The sequence below is a fragment of the Pseudorca crassidens genome, chromosome 6 (assembly GCF_039906515.1).
Source record: "Pseudorca crassidens isolate mPseCra1 chromosome 6, mPseCra1.hap1, whole genome shotgun sequence".
NCBI lineage: Eukaryota > Metazoa > Chordata > Mammalia > Artiodactyla > Delphinidae > Pseudorca > Pseudorca crassidens.
This window is the reverse complement of record NC_090301.1, coordinates 93,778,398-93,796,216: the sequence shown is the minus strand read 5'-3', so window position 1 is coordinate 93,796,216 and position 17,819 is coordinate 93,778,398. Positions and strand designations below refer to the sequence as shown.

The following is a 17,819-nucleotide window of genomic DNA, read 5'->3' as shown; positions in this document are numbered from 1 at the left end:
TATGGGGCCCACAGATTTTGTGATTCAGTGTGGAAATGAAATAGCTATAGTCGGCACACTCTACTCCACGGCAAGTAAAAGAAGGAATGTTGTGTTCAAAAAAATAAATTTGCAAAAAAATATGCTGCCTCTCTTGGGAACTTAGATGTCTTCAAGTTACACACTCAGACTCTCGAGAAGGAAAATGAGAAGTTAGAAAATGCTTCTTTAGGCTGGGAAAGGACAGGGTGATGGAAAACCTCAGCTAAAGTTAGTGGCTACCCTGCTCTCTAGATGTGTCAGGTCACACACCCCATTAGGACCGAGAGGCCCTTACCAAGGCTTCCAGGAACACTCTCTTCCGGCCTCTGCTGGCCTTCAGGAAAAAGATCATTCATATCCATTAAGTGACAGAGCCAGGGAGTTAACAGTGCTGATAGGAATTAGAACAGGAGACTTGCTAAATACGCACCTCCTACGGGTAAACTCTGAGTCGACAGAATTAAAATTAGAGATGAAACATGGTAGGACATAAACTCCATTTGTTAGAATAAAAGGAAAAGGTACATTACTCAGTTTTGTTGAAAAGTCCTACATGGGAATTACAATAGCTGCTTTGCTCATTTTCCATGGCTGGCTGTTAGAGTGTTAAAAGAAAACTTTTTATGATAGTAAGAACTCAAGACTGGGGGGCAGAGCCCAGATTTGACCTCAGCTCTGCTAGCATCTAGTGGCCTGGGGCAGGTCACTTGACCCACCTGCAGGATCCTTCTTTACCTCTAATTTCTAAGATGAGGGCATCAGGAGCCTCACAGGGTTGCTAGGAGGACAGAAGAGCTATTACATTGTAAAAGCTTTTTGTAACCTGTAAAGTAGCCACACAAAGGTAAAGTATTATTACAAAAATGAAAGCATAAATTTAAAGGAATAGTCTTAGTACTACTATGCCCGACAAGTAAAAAAAAACCCCTTACTTTGTAGAAGGGACCCCTGGCCTGGACCCCTTTGTGATCAGACGGACATGGCCCCCATCATTCTTCACCTTGTCCACCGAGGCTACAGCAACATCTTCTTTGGTTATGTATCTAAAACAAATACATGTGAAGTAGATTTCCCCTCTCCTATAAGAGTTTCTCTATTTCATGTTCACATTTCTCCTTGTGAAAGCAATAGGAGAAAAAGAAATATATGAGTCTATTCATTGTGCTAATACTTAAATTAGGGAATGGAATTTTTTCCCTCTACATTGGTCTCCACATGTAGGAAACACATCTCTTTGTTCCAAATTAGTTTTCTCAAGATTTATTTTTCTAAGAAATTCAAGAGTCATTCAATATCCTTTGGACAAATTTTCGCTTAGGGGAAAAAAGGCGTGGGTGTAGGAATAAGAAATGATCAAATACATGCACCACTGACAGCCGTAAGTAAACTGCTTGCCAAGCTGTGCAGAAAATCTCTAACTGGATTTTCACCTCCCTATTGGTCTTCTCTTCAAGGCTCCTCACATAACCTTAATCAGTTATAACAGTGTATCAGTGTATTCAGATAAAGTGATTCCCTTTTTAGTTAACTAGATTCAATCACATTGTCTATAATCTTAAGGTTGTTTCCATTATTATCAGCTCATATAGAGTTTATGGAATCTTCCACTGAAATAAAGCCACTCTTGATGTGGGATTCAGAACCTTATTACACAACACTATCAATACCACATAATGGTTTAGGGACTGGAAGTAAAGAGGAAAGTTATTCCAATTAAAGGTGACGGGGGAATTTAAGTAGGTGAAATGCAATTACCCAATTAATTCCTTCTAATTAGCATGGCCTAGTTTCTCTAGTAGTTTACACCTATTGCAATTTTCTTTAAAAATTACTTTAAACATGCATTTTTTTCATATTCTCAAATACTTCTTCATTTGGTAACTTGACAATAAAATTCAAGTTAAATCACAATGGAATTGTGCAGTTACAGGTAAAATTTTAGAAATTTGCTTTTATGTTGTTGAAGTAGATTTAGTAATTAATAGAATTCCTCCTTTTTATAAAGTAGTTTATTAATTTTTTGATGAGGTGATACATGCACATATTTCACAATTTTAAAGGCACGCACTGCTTTATATGGTGAACAGTGTTTCCCTTCCATTCCCATCCTTTTCTCCCCCCTTCCCCAAACTATCTCTGTTTCCAATTTTCAATACATCCTTCTAGAAATAGTTCATTTCTTATGTGTATAACTTTTATTTCTTTCTTTGTATTTTTATGGACATACAATTCACATATCATAAAATTTACCATTTTCAAGTTTACAATTCAGTGCATTTTAGTATATTCATAAGGCTGTACAACCTTCACCACTATCTAATTCCAGAACATTTTTATCACCCCAAAAAGAAACCCATAGCCATTAGCAGTCACTCCCCATTATACTTTTTATTTTTAAAAACAAATGGTGGCGTAATATACACATTAGTCTTCACCTTGCTCTTTTTACCTAAACATACATCTTGGAGATCTTTCCATTTTAGCACACATAGAATTGCCCTATTTTTTTAAATGGCTGCATGTTATTTCATCATTTCGACAAACCATATGATGTATCTTACCAGTCTCTGATTAATGTCCATTTAGGTTGTTCCAGTCTCTGCTATCACAAACAATGCTGTACAAAATATCCCCATCCCAAATATCCCTATTTTCTACACAAGAAGTAGCTGTAGAATAAATTCCCAGAAGTAGAATTGCTGGGTCAAAGATCTTGGGTGCTTTAAATTTGGACAGATTTTGACAAATTGTTCTCCTTTGGTTCTGTACAAATTTATACATCCACCAGCAATGGAGAGCCGGTTTCCTCACACTTTCACTAGCACAAGGTATATCAGTTAAAAATATCTCTGCTAATGGTGATAGGTATCTTGTTATAGCTTTACATTTGCATTTCTTCTGTTAAGAGGAAGGATGACTATCTTTTCACATGTTGGCATTTCTACTTGTGTGTCTTTCTTAAAGCAAAAAAAAAGAATCACAGTGAATTCTTTAAGTATTCTTTAACTTGCCCTTTTAGCTCCTAAATTCCCTCCCCCCTCCTATCTTCAACCATTTCATTCCCTTGACAAAAGCACTTTGCTAAAGTATTCCAGCATATTCTAAAAGAACTCAAAAGCTTCTAGCTTTGATGGGCAATGGGATATTAAGCCTTGCCTCAGGGATTTTCAATGTTTAAAAGCTTAGAAGCTTAATTTAGTAACTTTAAAAGATGCTGAGAAAGCTGGGACTTCCCTGGTGGCGCAGTGGTTGGGAGTCCGCCTGCCAATGCAGGGGACATGGGTTCGATCCCTGGTCCGGGAAGATCCCACATGCTGCGGAGCAACTAAGCCTGTGTGCCACAACTACTGAGCCTGTGCTCTAGAGCCCACGAGCCACAACTACTGAAGCCCGTGTGCCTAGAGCCCGTGCTCCACAACAAGAGAAGCCACCGCAATGAGAGGTCCGCGCACCTCAACGAAGAGTAGCCCCCGCTCGCCACAACTAGAGAAAGCCCGTGCGCAGCAACGAAGACCCAACGCAGCCACAAATAAATTAATTCATTAATTAAAAAAAAAAGATGCTGAGAAATCTATTCAGAGATTTAAGAACTAAAAATAACCAGAGGTTACTTCCTATGAGAGGTTTAAGTACAAATTTTTGGAAGCCACAAAAATGGATTAATCAACCCCAAAGTGGGTTGCTGGCAACTTTTCAAATGTAGCTGCGTTACCAATATTTAATTTTCCATTGAGTTTTGCCAAAAAGTTCATGTAAGCATACCAACTTTCAAAAGGATTATGGTAAATCCGAATTTTGACAGATAGGGAAGGAAGAATGCTGTCTACTCAAGTAATTCCTGGATGGGGGTGATCAGAGGAGATGGCAAGTTTTGCAATAAAAGAGGAGTGAGTTGGAAGGTGGCCTGAACCAATGAGAAGAGTGGTGGGCTCAGGACTTCCCTGGGTGCAGTGGTTAAGACTGCGCTCCCAATGAAGGGGGCCTGGGTTCGATCCCTGGTCAGAGCACTAGATGCCACATGCATGCCACAACTAAGGAGCCCACATGCTGCAACTAAGGAACCCGTCTGCTGCAACCAAGACCCAGCACAACCAAAAAAAAAAAAAAAGAAAGAAAGAACAGTGCTGGGCTCTAGGCTGTTGACTTGCTTTAGAGATCAGCTGTGGCTAGAGGATAAATTTGACATTCTAAACCCACAGGTTTCCAAGTGAATCAGACCTGCCCTTTGACAAGTGGAAACCCACTTAGGAACCTAAACAATGGCTGGTGATCTTGGCTTCTATTTATATTTAAGAGTGAGCTGCTCAAAAGCCGACTACAAACTCTGAGCTTGGACGCAACCTGCAAAGGAGTGGATGCCACTGGAGGATAATCATGTTGGGAGTTCTAGCCATTGCTTTTGGGAGAATTCCTGAAAACTAGTATATATGTGTCTTTATTCTGAAGCCATTCCATCTTTTCAGAGATGAATCCTCTAATCTCATGCCTAGAAAGTAAAATGTGGCTGTTGGTATGGCAGCTGAGCCAAGAAAGGGACCTGGGGAGTGTAGTTTCCAGTATAACGCCTCTCCATTTATCTCCACTGAGGTTGGTGTTTCCAAGACTGGTGCCTCTCTCGTTCAGTTTCTCTATAGAGGACAGTGGGAAGGCAAGGCATCCAATGTCTAACTGCTCCTCATATAGACTTCCAATCAATGCTGTTGTGTAGCCCCATCTTTCATACCTGCTTTCAGAGAGACACAGTTACTCCAGTTTACTGAGACTTACTGGGGTTCTACAGCCAGAATCAGCATGCTTCCTCAAAGCATCCCCCTCTGCAGGTGCACATGTTTCATTTTCATGGCTCTGCTAAGTCCATGTCCCTGGAGCCCCCTCTCTCCACCTCTCTTTCATCAGTGACCAAGGTCTCTAGATCTACCTCTGTAACACATCTCTTTACTCTCTTTCCTCCATTCCCATTTCTAACGCCTCAATAAAAGCCCTCATCTTTTTTCTCCAGGTCTACTGTAATAGTCTCTTAACGTCTGTGGTAAGCAGAATTTTAAAGATAGCTCCCTAGGAGTCCTGTTCCCTGGTATTCAATTGAACACTTATCTAGGTAATGCTGTAAAGGGATGCTGCAGATGTAATTAAGGTTATGAATTAGCTGACCTTAAGACAGGGAGCAATTCAAAGCATGAGAAGGATTTCACACACCACTTCTGATCCTGAGATGTAGGGGCCCATGTGCTAGAACTAAAAAGAAGCTGAGAGTGGCTCCCAGTCGACAGTCAGCAAGGAAACCTAAGTCCTACAACCACAATGAACTGAATTCTGTTAACAACCTGAATGCGTGTGGAAATGGATTCTTCCCAGACTATCAGTAAGAGCCCAGCCATCTTTTTTTCAGCCTCGTAAAATCCAGAGCAGAGAAACAAGTAGAGCCAACTCAGACTGCTGACTTAAAAACTGTGAGATAATAAATTTCTGTTGTTTTAAGCTGCTAAGTTTGTGGTAATTTGTCACGGCAGCCACAGGAAGCTAATGCCACTTGTCTCCCTTCGAGTCTTGCCCTTTCAGTCTAATCTTCCAACTGCTGCCAGAGTGAGCTCTTAAAATACAAATCTGATTATTTACTCCGCTGCTTGTTAACATAGTTTTATCTTTAATATATCACCTACATATATTTTTATAAATAACACTGTGTGTCTGACTTGGTTTTATATTGATTTTATGACTTTTGCTTTTACACCTGACCAGCCTTCTTTCTGAGGTGGTGCTTCCATGTCTGCTGGAGAAGAAACAATGGGGCATGCTGTAAATTCAGTTAGGAAGGGTATTATGATCATGTAAAGAGAAGACCAATACTTCAACTAAGACTATGGTTATAAAAAAAAAAAAAAATGGTTATAAAAATGAAAAAAAACTAAGACTATGGTTATAAAAATGAAAAAATACTGGAAGAAGTATTGAGAAAAGTAAAATAGGCATCGTGTTTTTTGTTAAGTGTGTGTGTATATGTATGTGTAGGTTTCTGTGTGTATGTATAAATACACACATATATTTTTAATGTATTTTTTACATAAAGCAATACACACTCATGGGAAAATTCAACCAGTATAAAGAGTTGAGGCGATAGTCCAAAACTGGCAGCTCATGGATATATCCAACGAGTCAAAAGGCTTTATTTGACTCTTACAGTGTTTTATTTTTTAATCTGAATTTGAGTGGCGTTAGATGGGTTATGTACTTTCTAATTTGCTATAGCTCTGCTCCTTACCCCATCCTTTTCTAGTTTTACACCTGATCTCATTCATTCATTTACAGTTCCTTGCTTTGTTTTTACTCACGTGAGTTTGTAATCCCAGCAAAAAGTATAAAGTCCCTACCATCTCCACAAATCTTCTAATCGTATGGTGTAGAGTAAAACTTCTCAACAGTGCACTAGTGACATTTTGAAATCAGTAACTATTTGTTTGTTCCTGTTCACTGCAGAATTTTTAGCAATATCCCAGCCTCTACCCACTAGATGTTCCCAGTTGTATCCCCTAATCGTGAAAATCTAAAAATGTCTCACAAGACTGCTACCCAGAGAAGAAATTGCCCGTTTGAGAACAATGTCCTAGAGAAACCTCTGATATGTGTTTCTAAGGTATCCTCCCTGACACTTACTATGTCAGTGATAGCAATTATATGTTTGTGTCTCCATCCTTTTTTATACTTATTTTTACCCTTAACAATTTATCACAAACATCGTTCCTTGTTCTCGCATATGAATATACCACAGCTCTATTTTGAAACAGCTGAAGAGATTTTCACAGTATTGCAATATAATGTAGTTAACCAGCTGCACCCCTTCACATCGCATTGATGGATTTTTTTCACCTGTGTGCATGGAAAAAGCTAGAGATCATAAAATGATGGAATGTGAGGATGAAGAGAGAGTACAGGTATATGGAGACAGCAAGAGCTAAAGGAAGGGGCTTTTTCTGCCAGTGCTGCTTTTGGGTTTGGTGCTTTGTGATCTCTTCCAAAGCAAGAGTTGGGGTGTAGAGTGGCTGACTGCTTTTCCTGTGAATCTTTGCTTCATGCTGAAAAAGAGTCTACAGAGAATGGGGATTTCAGATCACACAAGGGGATGTCTGAGTGAGGCAAAGATGATGATGATGCCAAGAAAGGAAAGGTAGTGTGCAGAGAGTAGAAAGGGACCTATAATGATAAAGGCAAGACAGTTACAAATGTGAGACATTTAACCTTTCCTACCACTTTGTTTCCAACCATGGGCATGAAACTTGTTAACCTTCTGCTACTTGCCTGGTAGTACATCAAACAGAACCAGCTCCCATGCTGCATGGCACCCAAGATTCACACTCCAAGAATGAAGGGCAGATGGGGCCCAGAGGCAGGTTCCACTGTTATATCAGGGAAATGTTTTCCTCTTGTCAACCAGTAGCCCAGGCTGGGCAGGTCACAGGTCAGATCAACCTGGGACTCTGGCCTCTCTCTTGACGAGCAGGACCCATAGTGAGCAAGACCCAGACAACTTGAATCCTTTCCAGCAGATATGATCAAGTTCACAAAATATAAGCTGTCATTTGATGTATAATTTTCTCTTAACTCATCAGGATCTCATTAGTGGTTAATAAAATGCCTTAGACCCTCCGGTAGAAATAACTATGACGAGTAATAAAGTACGAAATAAAGACAGACAACTCATACCTCCTGGTACTGTTTTGTTTGGTTTGCTGCTTTGTGATCTCTTCCAGAGCAAGAATTGGGCTGCAGAACAGCTGCCCACTTTTCCTGATTATCCTTTGCTTCATAGCAGTTAGACTACTCCATTCTCGAACAAACCTCAAAATCTGGCAGAAAATGAGATAATGAAAAGAGTGTACAGCTCGCCAGGCATCTTCCTTTGAAAGTGAGGCTACTTATAACATCTGAAAACTGATGTTTTATTATATCCCCCAAATAGGCTTTGAGTTTCACAGTTTAAGGCTTCCTTCAATTTGATGCAGTTTTCCTATCCTTATTGTGAGCTATCTATGGCCAGTTCTGCATAGGTCTCGTTTAAGCCATAGACTCTCTAAAGGCACCCTTCAGGACACTCAGCCTATGTCTTTAATGCACATAGAGACCAAAAGTGGTCTGGCTCTTGGAAAGACACACCCCACCAGTGGCCGAGGCAAAACTGGTCTTGGGGACAGTGGGTCTTATGGTGGTGACAGTCACAGTGCAACATCTGAGCATCGCTTGTACCTGACTACCTAAATTCTCACAGGAAAGAAGCCATCAATAATAAATCTGGCACCTTTTATTAGGGTTACCATTACTCTTACTTATTGGTCAGTTATAGGTAATTGGTTATTTTCTGGCAATCTGAGAATCAAGATTACATGATACCAAAGAAAAGAGCTCATGGCTACCTTTTCCTCTGAGACAGGTGCAGCCAACCAAGGGCAATGTTTCATTTCCGCTCAAAGGGCAAAAACATAATCACTATTTTCTTGTAAAAAGTGGTACACTGCCTGCTGGCTCAGCCCCTGCGATGCTGACCCTTCTTAGCAGTGAAGATAAATCAGCCACAGAGGAGAACTAAGGACTCCCCAACAGGTATGTGGCCTGCGGCTGCACACACATACTTGCAGCAACGAATGGAGTCACCCCACGTGGTATTATCCCTGCTCTCAGAGCTTGTCAGTGTTAGAACTTAATCTACAAAGATAAAAGGTGATTCTGTCAGATACAAACATCACAGTTGCTAATCCTGTGAATGAGAAATTAAATGACGTAAGGATGATTCTATACACAGAAACAGCAAACCTAGGTGTGATCATTTGCCAGGAAACAGATTTCATTTTATTCTTAGCACCGGGGTAATTCATAGGCACTGCCTGGACTGATTAAAATGCAACCAGTGATTTGACTCTGCAACAGGCCACAAAGTGCTCTGCTTTTATTAAACTCAAAAAAGGTCATTAAAATTACTCAACAAATTTTCATTTAGAACAAACGCGCAGGACTATTCTTACCAGGGAGCGATTTTGTTTCAGCTGAAAGCTTGCTGGTAAATCTTCCCAAAGGTCTAATTTTATATCCAAAGGAATGAAATTACAGTTCATCTGGTTTCCATCCTGATGATAGATTAGGAAGGCAATATTAATACATTTTGTCTGTAGGCACTAACAATTATTTTAAAAGTAAAGAATTCTATTATGGCATCGCATGCCCAGTCTCCTAAAAGATAAACTGAGGAGGCTTATTCTAGACAAGATTCCACCCACACAGCTCCCCTGAAAGAACGCTGAGTGGAGGAGGGCCAGGCTCTCACGCCCTCTGGGTGTCCTCACTGCATTCAATCTTAAGGGTAAGCGATCCCATGCAGAGGGGTGTGGTCAGTCAAATACGAGGTTTAAACATGAAGTATTTCTTTTACAAAGGGAAAGAAGAATCTTTGTCTACGGAAATCTACTGTATAAACAATAGTTGAACCCACATTCTATAGAATTCTCTCAGCCAAAAGGTAACGTTACAGTTCCCACATCACTTTGGGGGAAAAAACATACGAAAAGTACTTACATAGTGATTAAAAGTTTAGATATGTAATCGTTACTCTAAACTCTGCATTAGACATGGGATTCTGGCTGAAATGAACAGTTCTTTAGAGGTATACTATTAACATGACATAAGATGCTAAACATCTGTTACTGCTCTTCCTTTTAAAGGGGGCTCTTTTAGGCACTGAACTAGGATTTTTATCCAAATTTCTGTTTCTAGATTTTATTTCAGATCTCCTAAGGTAAAAAGGAAAGCTTTCATCTGAACTCTCCTGTAGCTGTGAAAATCCCTGTTGACATTTCATCTGCTTAGTGTCTCAGGTTTAGAAAACTAATTGAACAACATTTCATGGCAAGGGGACATGTAAGTATTTAGAAGAGTCATAAAAATGCACTTGAGACTAGTGCACAGGCGGGGCGTTCGAGCCAGAATGTGGGTCAGGGAGGCCACGGTATTTGCCCGGCGGTGGGCACACTCCACTCTCTACCAGGAGTTTGCAGTTTCTCTCCGGTCTCCACCCGAGGAGGAAACACCCTGATCAGATGATCCAGGATGCAGAGGCTTCACTGAGAGTAAAAAGTTTAAGGGCTTCTGAATTCCTGTACGTGCTCTGCCTGGGGTCCGCCTTCCGGCTTCTGGACCTTCCAGCACCTGGGGGATCCGTTCTCTGTTATTCTCAGATCATGTAGACATGACGGTCTGAGAAGCACAGCCTGGAACTCCCCATATGAGGGGACAAGGAAGCGCAGGCACTTAGACCTGTCTCTAGGTGAGCAGAGGGGTCCTTGGTACTCCCCGAGTCTAGAGGTTCCACATGGTGGACCAAAGTCCAAGCCTTTAAGGGGAACGTGTCCTGTCTTCATTCTCAGTATCGCTCTTGGTGGTGGTCCCACAGTGGAGGCTGCCTGGGGCTTCTGGTATTCAGGATCCTAGCCATCTCTAATCTTCTAGCAGTATCTTCTAATATTCAGTTAGAACTGAAGATTATTACGTGGTACACCATCTATCTGTATCTAATATTTGGTTTAGCAGAAAACCCATAACTGAGTTTGGGCAGTTCCAACCTAAGTTATCTTTAAAAAGGCATTCTGAGAATTCCCTGGTAGTCCAGTGGTTAGGGCTCCACATTTCCACTGTGGAGGACAGGATGGGTGAGGGTTCTAGCCCTGGTCGGGGAACTAAGATTCCGCATGCCGTGTGGTACAGCCAAAAAACAAAACAAAACAAAACAAGACCAAAAAGGCATTCTTTCAATAGGGTGACCCATGAGTTTAAAAACGCACAAATACTATTTTATGATACTTACGAAGATTAGAGGTTTGAAACCGTAGAACAAACAAAAGTGTTCATAATCTTAGCAATTTTTTCTCTCAAACACTCACACTAGTTATTCTCGACCAAAGATTCTCACATGGTCTGCAAGACCCTTTCAGAAGATCCAGAGAGTCACAAGAGTTTTATAATAATAGTACAACATCATTGGCCTTTTTCACTCTCATTCTCTTATGAATGTACAGTGAAGTTTCCCATGCACAGGCAGATCTGAGAATCCCACTGTCTTCTACTGAGACTTCAGAGGAAATTGCTAAAACTGTAAAACAATGCCACTTTCCTCACTGAACACTGTTTTTGTTTTGGCAGATATAATTAGTTTTCATAAAAATATGCTTCTATAAATATGTAATGGACTTACTCTTAAGCAAATATTTTAAAGTGTTTCCATTTTAATTTCAAACAGTAAACATCAATAGATATAACCCACATAAACAAAAGCTCTTTGGGTCCTCAACAAATTTTAGGAGTGCAGAGAGGTCCTGAAAAGTCTGAGTGCTGCTAACCTGGGCTATGGCGGGAATCGGAGCAATCATATTGTTAAAGCTTCCTAGGGTTTACTCCACACGGATGGGCAGGCTTAGGCTTCTGTAGAGACGCTACTGCTGCTGTAGCTGCAGGATCAGTGCAGGAGCCAACTCTGAGTGAGAGCTCATGACGGCCAGGCACTGCGCTAAGTCCCCTACAGGAATTAGCTTATTTTGTCCTGGCAACAACTCCTCCATATTTTACAGTTGAGGAGACTGAGGCACGGAGCAGTTAAGTACTGTGTCCAAGATTCCACAGTCAGTGACAGGTATGAACTGAGGCACCCTGGCCCTGAAGTCTACACTCTTAACTACTATGCTGTTTACCTCTCATTGCCTTTAGATTTAACAGAGGAATTTGAAAATTAGCTTTAAGGAGGAAAAGAACTTGATGCCTATCTCATTGCTAATAAAATTAATTATCTCCACTGAAACATGAAAAAAGGAAGCCTTTTGTATGTTTCCAGAATCCACATGCTTACCTTAGTATAGACGTGAATCCGGTCAGTGTTCTTGCTTGCACAAAACATTAAGGTATCACACACTGGCAAAGTGTCCGTACTCTTCAACTGTTCTAATAAACAATTTAAAAAAGAACCTGAAGGTGAATCTGCCCTCTGTCCAAAACAGCTTATTCTAATCTTCTGTGGGTTAGGATGATAAAATGGCTATAACAAATATATCAACATATTGGACAAAGTACATGTGTCTGGGTGTGAAATGAAACATGGTAGGCCATCTAAGAGCAGATTGGCTTATGTGGTAACCAGTTGCTTTGAACTGTTGCTAATGACCCAACAAGAAAAAAAGAAATTCAGCATTCGCTACAAAGATAAGAGTCAGGCATAAGGGAGAGTTTCCTGCCCCTCAAGAGTCCTTATCGATCTTGAAGGCTTCTAGAATCTATTCCTGTTGCTAGAGAGGGTTTAAGTTAAGACTGAAGGAGCACCATTTTGATTATCAGCAGCAATACAGCTATGTCGAGGGCCACCTAAATGACTGATGGCCTATGGCCTGGTGCCTCACATTCAAAGGAGATGAGTGGAGAAGCCTCCTTTCTGATAATCCCTCTTTATTTTTCCTTTCTCAGTCCTACTGACCAATATATTCTGCAAGAGAAATAGGGTTATTCAAGCAGATCTAAATAATAATTACAGTTAGCACTTATCAAGCACTTAAAATGTGCCAGGTACTGTTCCAAGTACATATATTAACACCTCTCAGAAATTAAGTAGTGCATTTTACAGAGGAGGAAACTGAGGCACATTAATCTGCCCAAGGCCACTAGTAAGAGACCAGTAATCTGGCTCCAGAGCCTGTGCTCTTAACCTCTGCCATAGTTCCTCAGTGACCTTTTAAGGTATTTTTCCAGATCTAGAAGTCTATGATTTGTTTGAGATTCTCTTTAGCCATGTCATCTATTTTAATTTTTCTAATCAAGGCATCAGTCACTTTACAAACTTGGATTGTGGATTATTCCCATATTTCATAAATTCAAAATGTACATTTTTTTCCACACTTTAACATCTCTGAAATTGGCATGTCTTACAGTAAATAATCGTGGCATTTTACAACCATGGTTGGCCAGGTGGCAGTTGTGAGGAAGTTGTCACTGCCTGAGCATAAGCTTAGTCATAACTACAATATCGTTGTCACTTTGACACTACACTCGAGATACAAGCATTGTTGTTACTGAGTATTAAGTTTAATTACCTTTAAAATGTCTTCAAAATGTTTCACTATGGTTTGGGATTGAAATGAAAAGTTATCATGTATACGAAAAACTTGGACACAGAGCAGAAGAGCATAAATTTGTTATTAAAGAAGCAACTATGTATCACCAGAGGAATAACCAGAATTTCTCATTGAGAAATTTCTTATTCTTGCCAAGGAATAACCAAGTGCTCCACGGGACCTAAGAAAGGGAGATCACTGCAAACAGAGAAAGATGTGTTATATTTGAATACTGAAATGTGCAAAAGGGTTGTCTATTACATGCCAAGCAAGGCAAGGGAAGGCAGGAGAAGCTGCCAGATCCCTCAGAACAAACGAAAGTGATGTCAAAGCAACAGAGGGTCTTATGATCTGGTCTGGGCTATCATTAATTTATTGTGTCGTAGCTTAACTGACAGAGTTGTTTTCTTTTTTAATGTACATAAAGTAAGTGCATCTCATAATCACTGTGTCTCCAGATTTGAAGAACTACGGTTAACGCATTAATGCTTAAAGACCAGAAGTCATTCTTTGATAAAAAGCATTACGAGAACAACTCCAAGTCAGTTGACATTCTTGGTAGCTAGTAGCTACATTAGGGGACATATTTTTCTTTTCATTGTTTTCATGAAGTATAATTTAATGGTTTGAAACTACAGATAATGCATCTTTTGAAGATACAGCCATCCTTCCAGACCCCTAGAATTCCAGTTAGAATGAAACTACAGTTCCAGCGTGGTATATACTGCTCTGGTTCTAAAAGAGCATATGTGGATAGAAGAAGCATTTTACTATAATGTGCCTTCTCTGTCTTCCTTCTGTTTTTCAAGGAAATTCATGTTAGTGAGTAGACGTGAAGCATATCGCTTTTGTGGCAGTCTCAGTCCAGTGATTTGAGAAGTAAAAAAAAAAAAAAAAGAGAGAGAGAAGAGGGAATAGGTAAGGGGGAAATGCTGGCATTGCCTACTGGATGAGGTCAATGCAAGTTTCAATAGCAGAATAGAATTTTTAAAAGTTTAGTGATTTTTGGATACCAAGGAGGAAAAGGCGGGTAGGGTGGATTGGGAGATTGGGATTGACATACATACACTACTATGTATAAAAGAGATAACTAATGGGGCTTCCCTGGTGGCTCAGTGGTTGAGAGTCTACCTGCCGATGCTAGTGGTCATGGGTTCGTGCCCCAGTCCGGGAAGATCCCACATGCCGTGGAGCGGTTAGGCCCGTGAGCCATGGCCGCTAAGCCTGTGAGTCCGGAGTCTGTGCTCCGTTAACGGGAGAGGCCACAACAGTGAGAGGCCCGTGTACCGCGAAAAAAAAAAAAAAAGATAACTAATGAAAACAGACTGTATACCACAGGGAACTGTACCCAATGCTCTGTGGTGACCTGAATGGGAAGGAAACCCAAGGAAGAGGGGATATATGTACACGTGTGGCTGATTCACTTTGCTGCACAGCAGAAATTAACACAGTATTATAAAGCTAGTATACTCCGGTAAATAAATAAATAAATAAAAGTCTAGTGATTTTTGAAAAGTATGTGTAAGTAAACCTAACATGTCTTCATCAAGGGACCAATTTGTAACTAATACGCCAGTATTTCCCTGCCATAGATGGAGAGACTCATGGCCCAGCTGACGACAATTGCCAGTTGCTGATTCTGGGTCTGATGTTTAGTTAACTGAGCAGTACGCTATCCTAGAGCAACAGCTTCATCAGCACTGGAGGGACTGTCATAGCAAGAACAAGGAAACTAGAGACAAAGAGTCTGAGTCTACATTGTCTACTTAAAGGCCGTTAAAATTAACAGATCTAAACAGGATCCATTGTAAGATAGTTCTGGGAAGACCTTGAGGAATTAGAGGAAAGGAAAGCTGAGTAAAGAAGAAAGGAGGATGCCCTGAGCTCAGAAATACTTAAACGAACATTTCATTTTAGAGCTATGAACCCAACTCTAAATTATCTATGTTTAACAGCAACTACCTTAAAAGAAAAACTGACAGTCCATCCCAACCATTTTGGGGTTGTTATAATGAGAACATCAACCTGTGGGTTACTATGGTCACCAACTGAGTAACAAAGAAAATAACCCAAAAGTACGCACAATCTTTTGCCAGTTGGCCCATAAAGAGTGATGTATGACATATAGGCTGGTATTTGCCAACCATCACAGCTATAAATGATGAATGGAAACAACAAAAAAGTAAATAAATCTGAGACACTACATGGCTGGTTCCAAACACAGTCATGATTCACACAGTCTTGAAATTATTAAAAAAAAAAAAAACCCTCAAAACCCTAAATATAAAATATGCCAATTAATTGTAGCCATTTAAAAGAAATTCATGTGTGAAGGGTTAATGACCTTCTAAGTGGCTGTTAATAATCTGTCAATCTTACAACAGTCCACATGGTCCAAAGGAACCCCCAAACATTAAAACCACCCTCTCACCGGGAGAATGCGCCAGGCTCGGTGGAGGCTGGGCAACAGGCCTGAGATAGTACATGCGGCCATGTATGGGTTTAGCTCTCTGTGTAACATCTGAATGTCAGCAGCTCTGCTCTTCCAGCCATCTGGTGCTTATGTATGTAGTTACAAGTAGTTGGTATTTTTAATACAAAAGGGAATACAAGGAACCTGGAACAAGGTAGTAATCGCAAGTCTACTAACAGTATTATGTGTCTACGTATATGGTTATTATTTGGATCCTGGAAATGGAAGCAAGACTTACCATCACCTGGCTGGGGTGTGAGTCTGTCCTCACCCTCAGTTTTTGAAACTTCTTCCTGGCTCTCAGCTAACGGTTCAGGTGCTGAATGTGCAAGGACTTGTTTTTCCCCGTCAGAACTAGTCCATATTTTTTCGGAGGTGTCTTTCCGAGAATCATCTTTCTCGTTTCTGTTTTTATACTGGGTGTGGTGGAGGCTATCTATTTGTAGAACAAATTTATACAACAAATAAACAAATTAATTTGTTTATTAAAATCAAACAAATAATTTACATTTAGGTAAAGTCATTATGTACTCTAAGCCCAATATAGAAAAGTAAGGTTAAAAAAAAGTCACAGCTAGGTTTTATAAAAAGAAACAAAGTCAACAATGTTTGTTCTTTCTTTCAAAACATGCATCGGGAGTCACTAAATACCAAGTACTACTCTAGGTGCTGGAGAGGCAGAGCAGAAGACAAGACAAGACAGAAATTTCCCTGCTTCCTGGGGATTCCATTCCAAGGGGCAGAAATAAACAGGTAAACAAATAGGATCTTTTCAGATAAAGAGAGTAAGTGAGTAAGGGGATGGGGTAGGAGGAGAAAAGTCAGCAGGCCCTTTTGAGCTGAGAGCTGCTCAGGAATCTAGGAAGCCTGGCCCCAGGGGGCCTGTATTCTTAGATTAGATTCTTAGTGTAACTGGAAGCCATTAAAGGGTTTTAAGCAAAGGAATGTAATGATCTGAGTTTTTAAAGGATCACTCTGCTGTGTAGAGAAGGACCAGCCTCAGGGAGGCTTCTGAGGTCCTGAGAGAGAGATGATGATGGCTTCCAGTGGGACGGTAGCAGTGAAGATGAAGTGGCTGGAATCAAGATATATTGTAGAGGTTATACTAGCAGAACTTCATGAAGTGGCAGGAGAGGGAAGAATCAAAGATGCTGCCTCTAGGTTTTTTTAACACGATGTGGGGAAGATGGAGGGAGAGAAGATTTAGTGTTAGATGTGGTGGTGGTGAATCAAGAATTCCATTTTGGACAAGTTAAGCTTGAGTTACCCATTTGGACATCCAGGTGGAGATGTTACATAGGCCACTAGATACATCCAATTTGGAATTCAAGATACATCCAATCTGGGCATATGAGCTATAAGATGCTGAGTATCAGCACTAGCTGTTAAGAACAAAGCACAATACTAGTGTTCAATGTATATTATACCAAATTTTATCTAACATACTAGAGACTGCGTTAGCAACCTTTATAGGACTTTCCAGTCCTATATCCTAATATTGCTCCTTTAATTTTTTGAATTCCACTGTTTCCTCAAACTGTTATATGGCAGGTATTGATTTAAAAATTTGGATGAATTATGGGGGGGAGGGATAGTTAGGGAGTTTGGGATAGACATCTACATACTGCTATATTTAAAATGGATAACCAACAAGGACCTACTGTACAGCACAGGGAACTCTGCTCAATATTACGTAACAACCCAATTGGGAAAAGAATTTGAAAAAGAATGGATACATGTATACTATAACTGAGTCACTCTGTCATACACCTGAAAGTGACACAACATTGTTAACCAATTATACTCCAATATAAAATAAAAAGTTTAAAATAATAAACTAAACTAAAATGTAGATGGATTAGAATTAATTCTGCTTTTTAATGCTTTTGGGATGCAACCACACCAAGGTTGGAAATCATTATGTCAAACTGCAGTAGTATTAATCTAATAATTATAACTATCATACACAGTAATATCACCATTACTTAGAATACGTATTGCTCTTGGGGACTTCCCTGGTGGCACAATGGTTAAGAATCCGCCTGCCAATGCAGGGGACATGGGTTCGAGCCCTGGTCCGGGAAGATCCCATATGCTGCGGAGGAACTAAGCCCATGTGCCACAACTACTGAGCCTGTGTGCCACAACTACTGAAGCCTGCACGCCTAGAGCCCATGCTCTGCAACAAGAGAAGC

The 17,819-nt window shown here is 40.3% G+C and overlaps 1 protein-coding gene across 9 annotated transcripts in view; it reads right to left on the bottom strand.

The window, feature by feature from the left end:
• The window catches only part of ZRANB3 (zinc finger RANBP2-type containing 3), a 286,433-nt gene that overhangs the window by 31,852 nt on the left and 236,762 nt on the right, over window positions 1-17,819 (bottom strand). For 8 of the 9 annotated variants that reach the window (XM_067742088.1, XM_067742089.1, XM_067742087.1 and 5 more), the window contains 5 exons: window positions 15,863-16,060; window positions 11,900-11,991; window positions 9,033-9,134; window positions 7,720-7,862; window positions 954-1,064 (listed from right to left, as the gene is read on the bottom strand). In XM_067742088.1, coding sequence (XP_067598189.1) covers window positions 954-1,064; window positions 7,720-7,862; window positions 9,033-9,134; window positions 11,900-11,991; window positions 15,863-16,060 — 646 coding nt within the window. Of the gene's footprint in view, window positions 1-953; window positions 1,065-2,128; window positions 4,745-7,719; window positions 7,863-9,032; window positions 9,135-11,899; window positions 11,992-15,862; window positions 16,061-17,819 lie in introns of those variants that run through there. The other variant, XM_067742094.1, reaches the window with a different exon arrangement.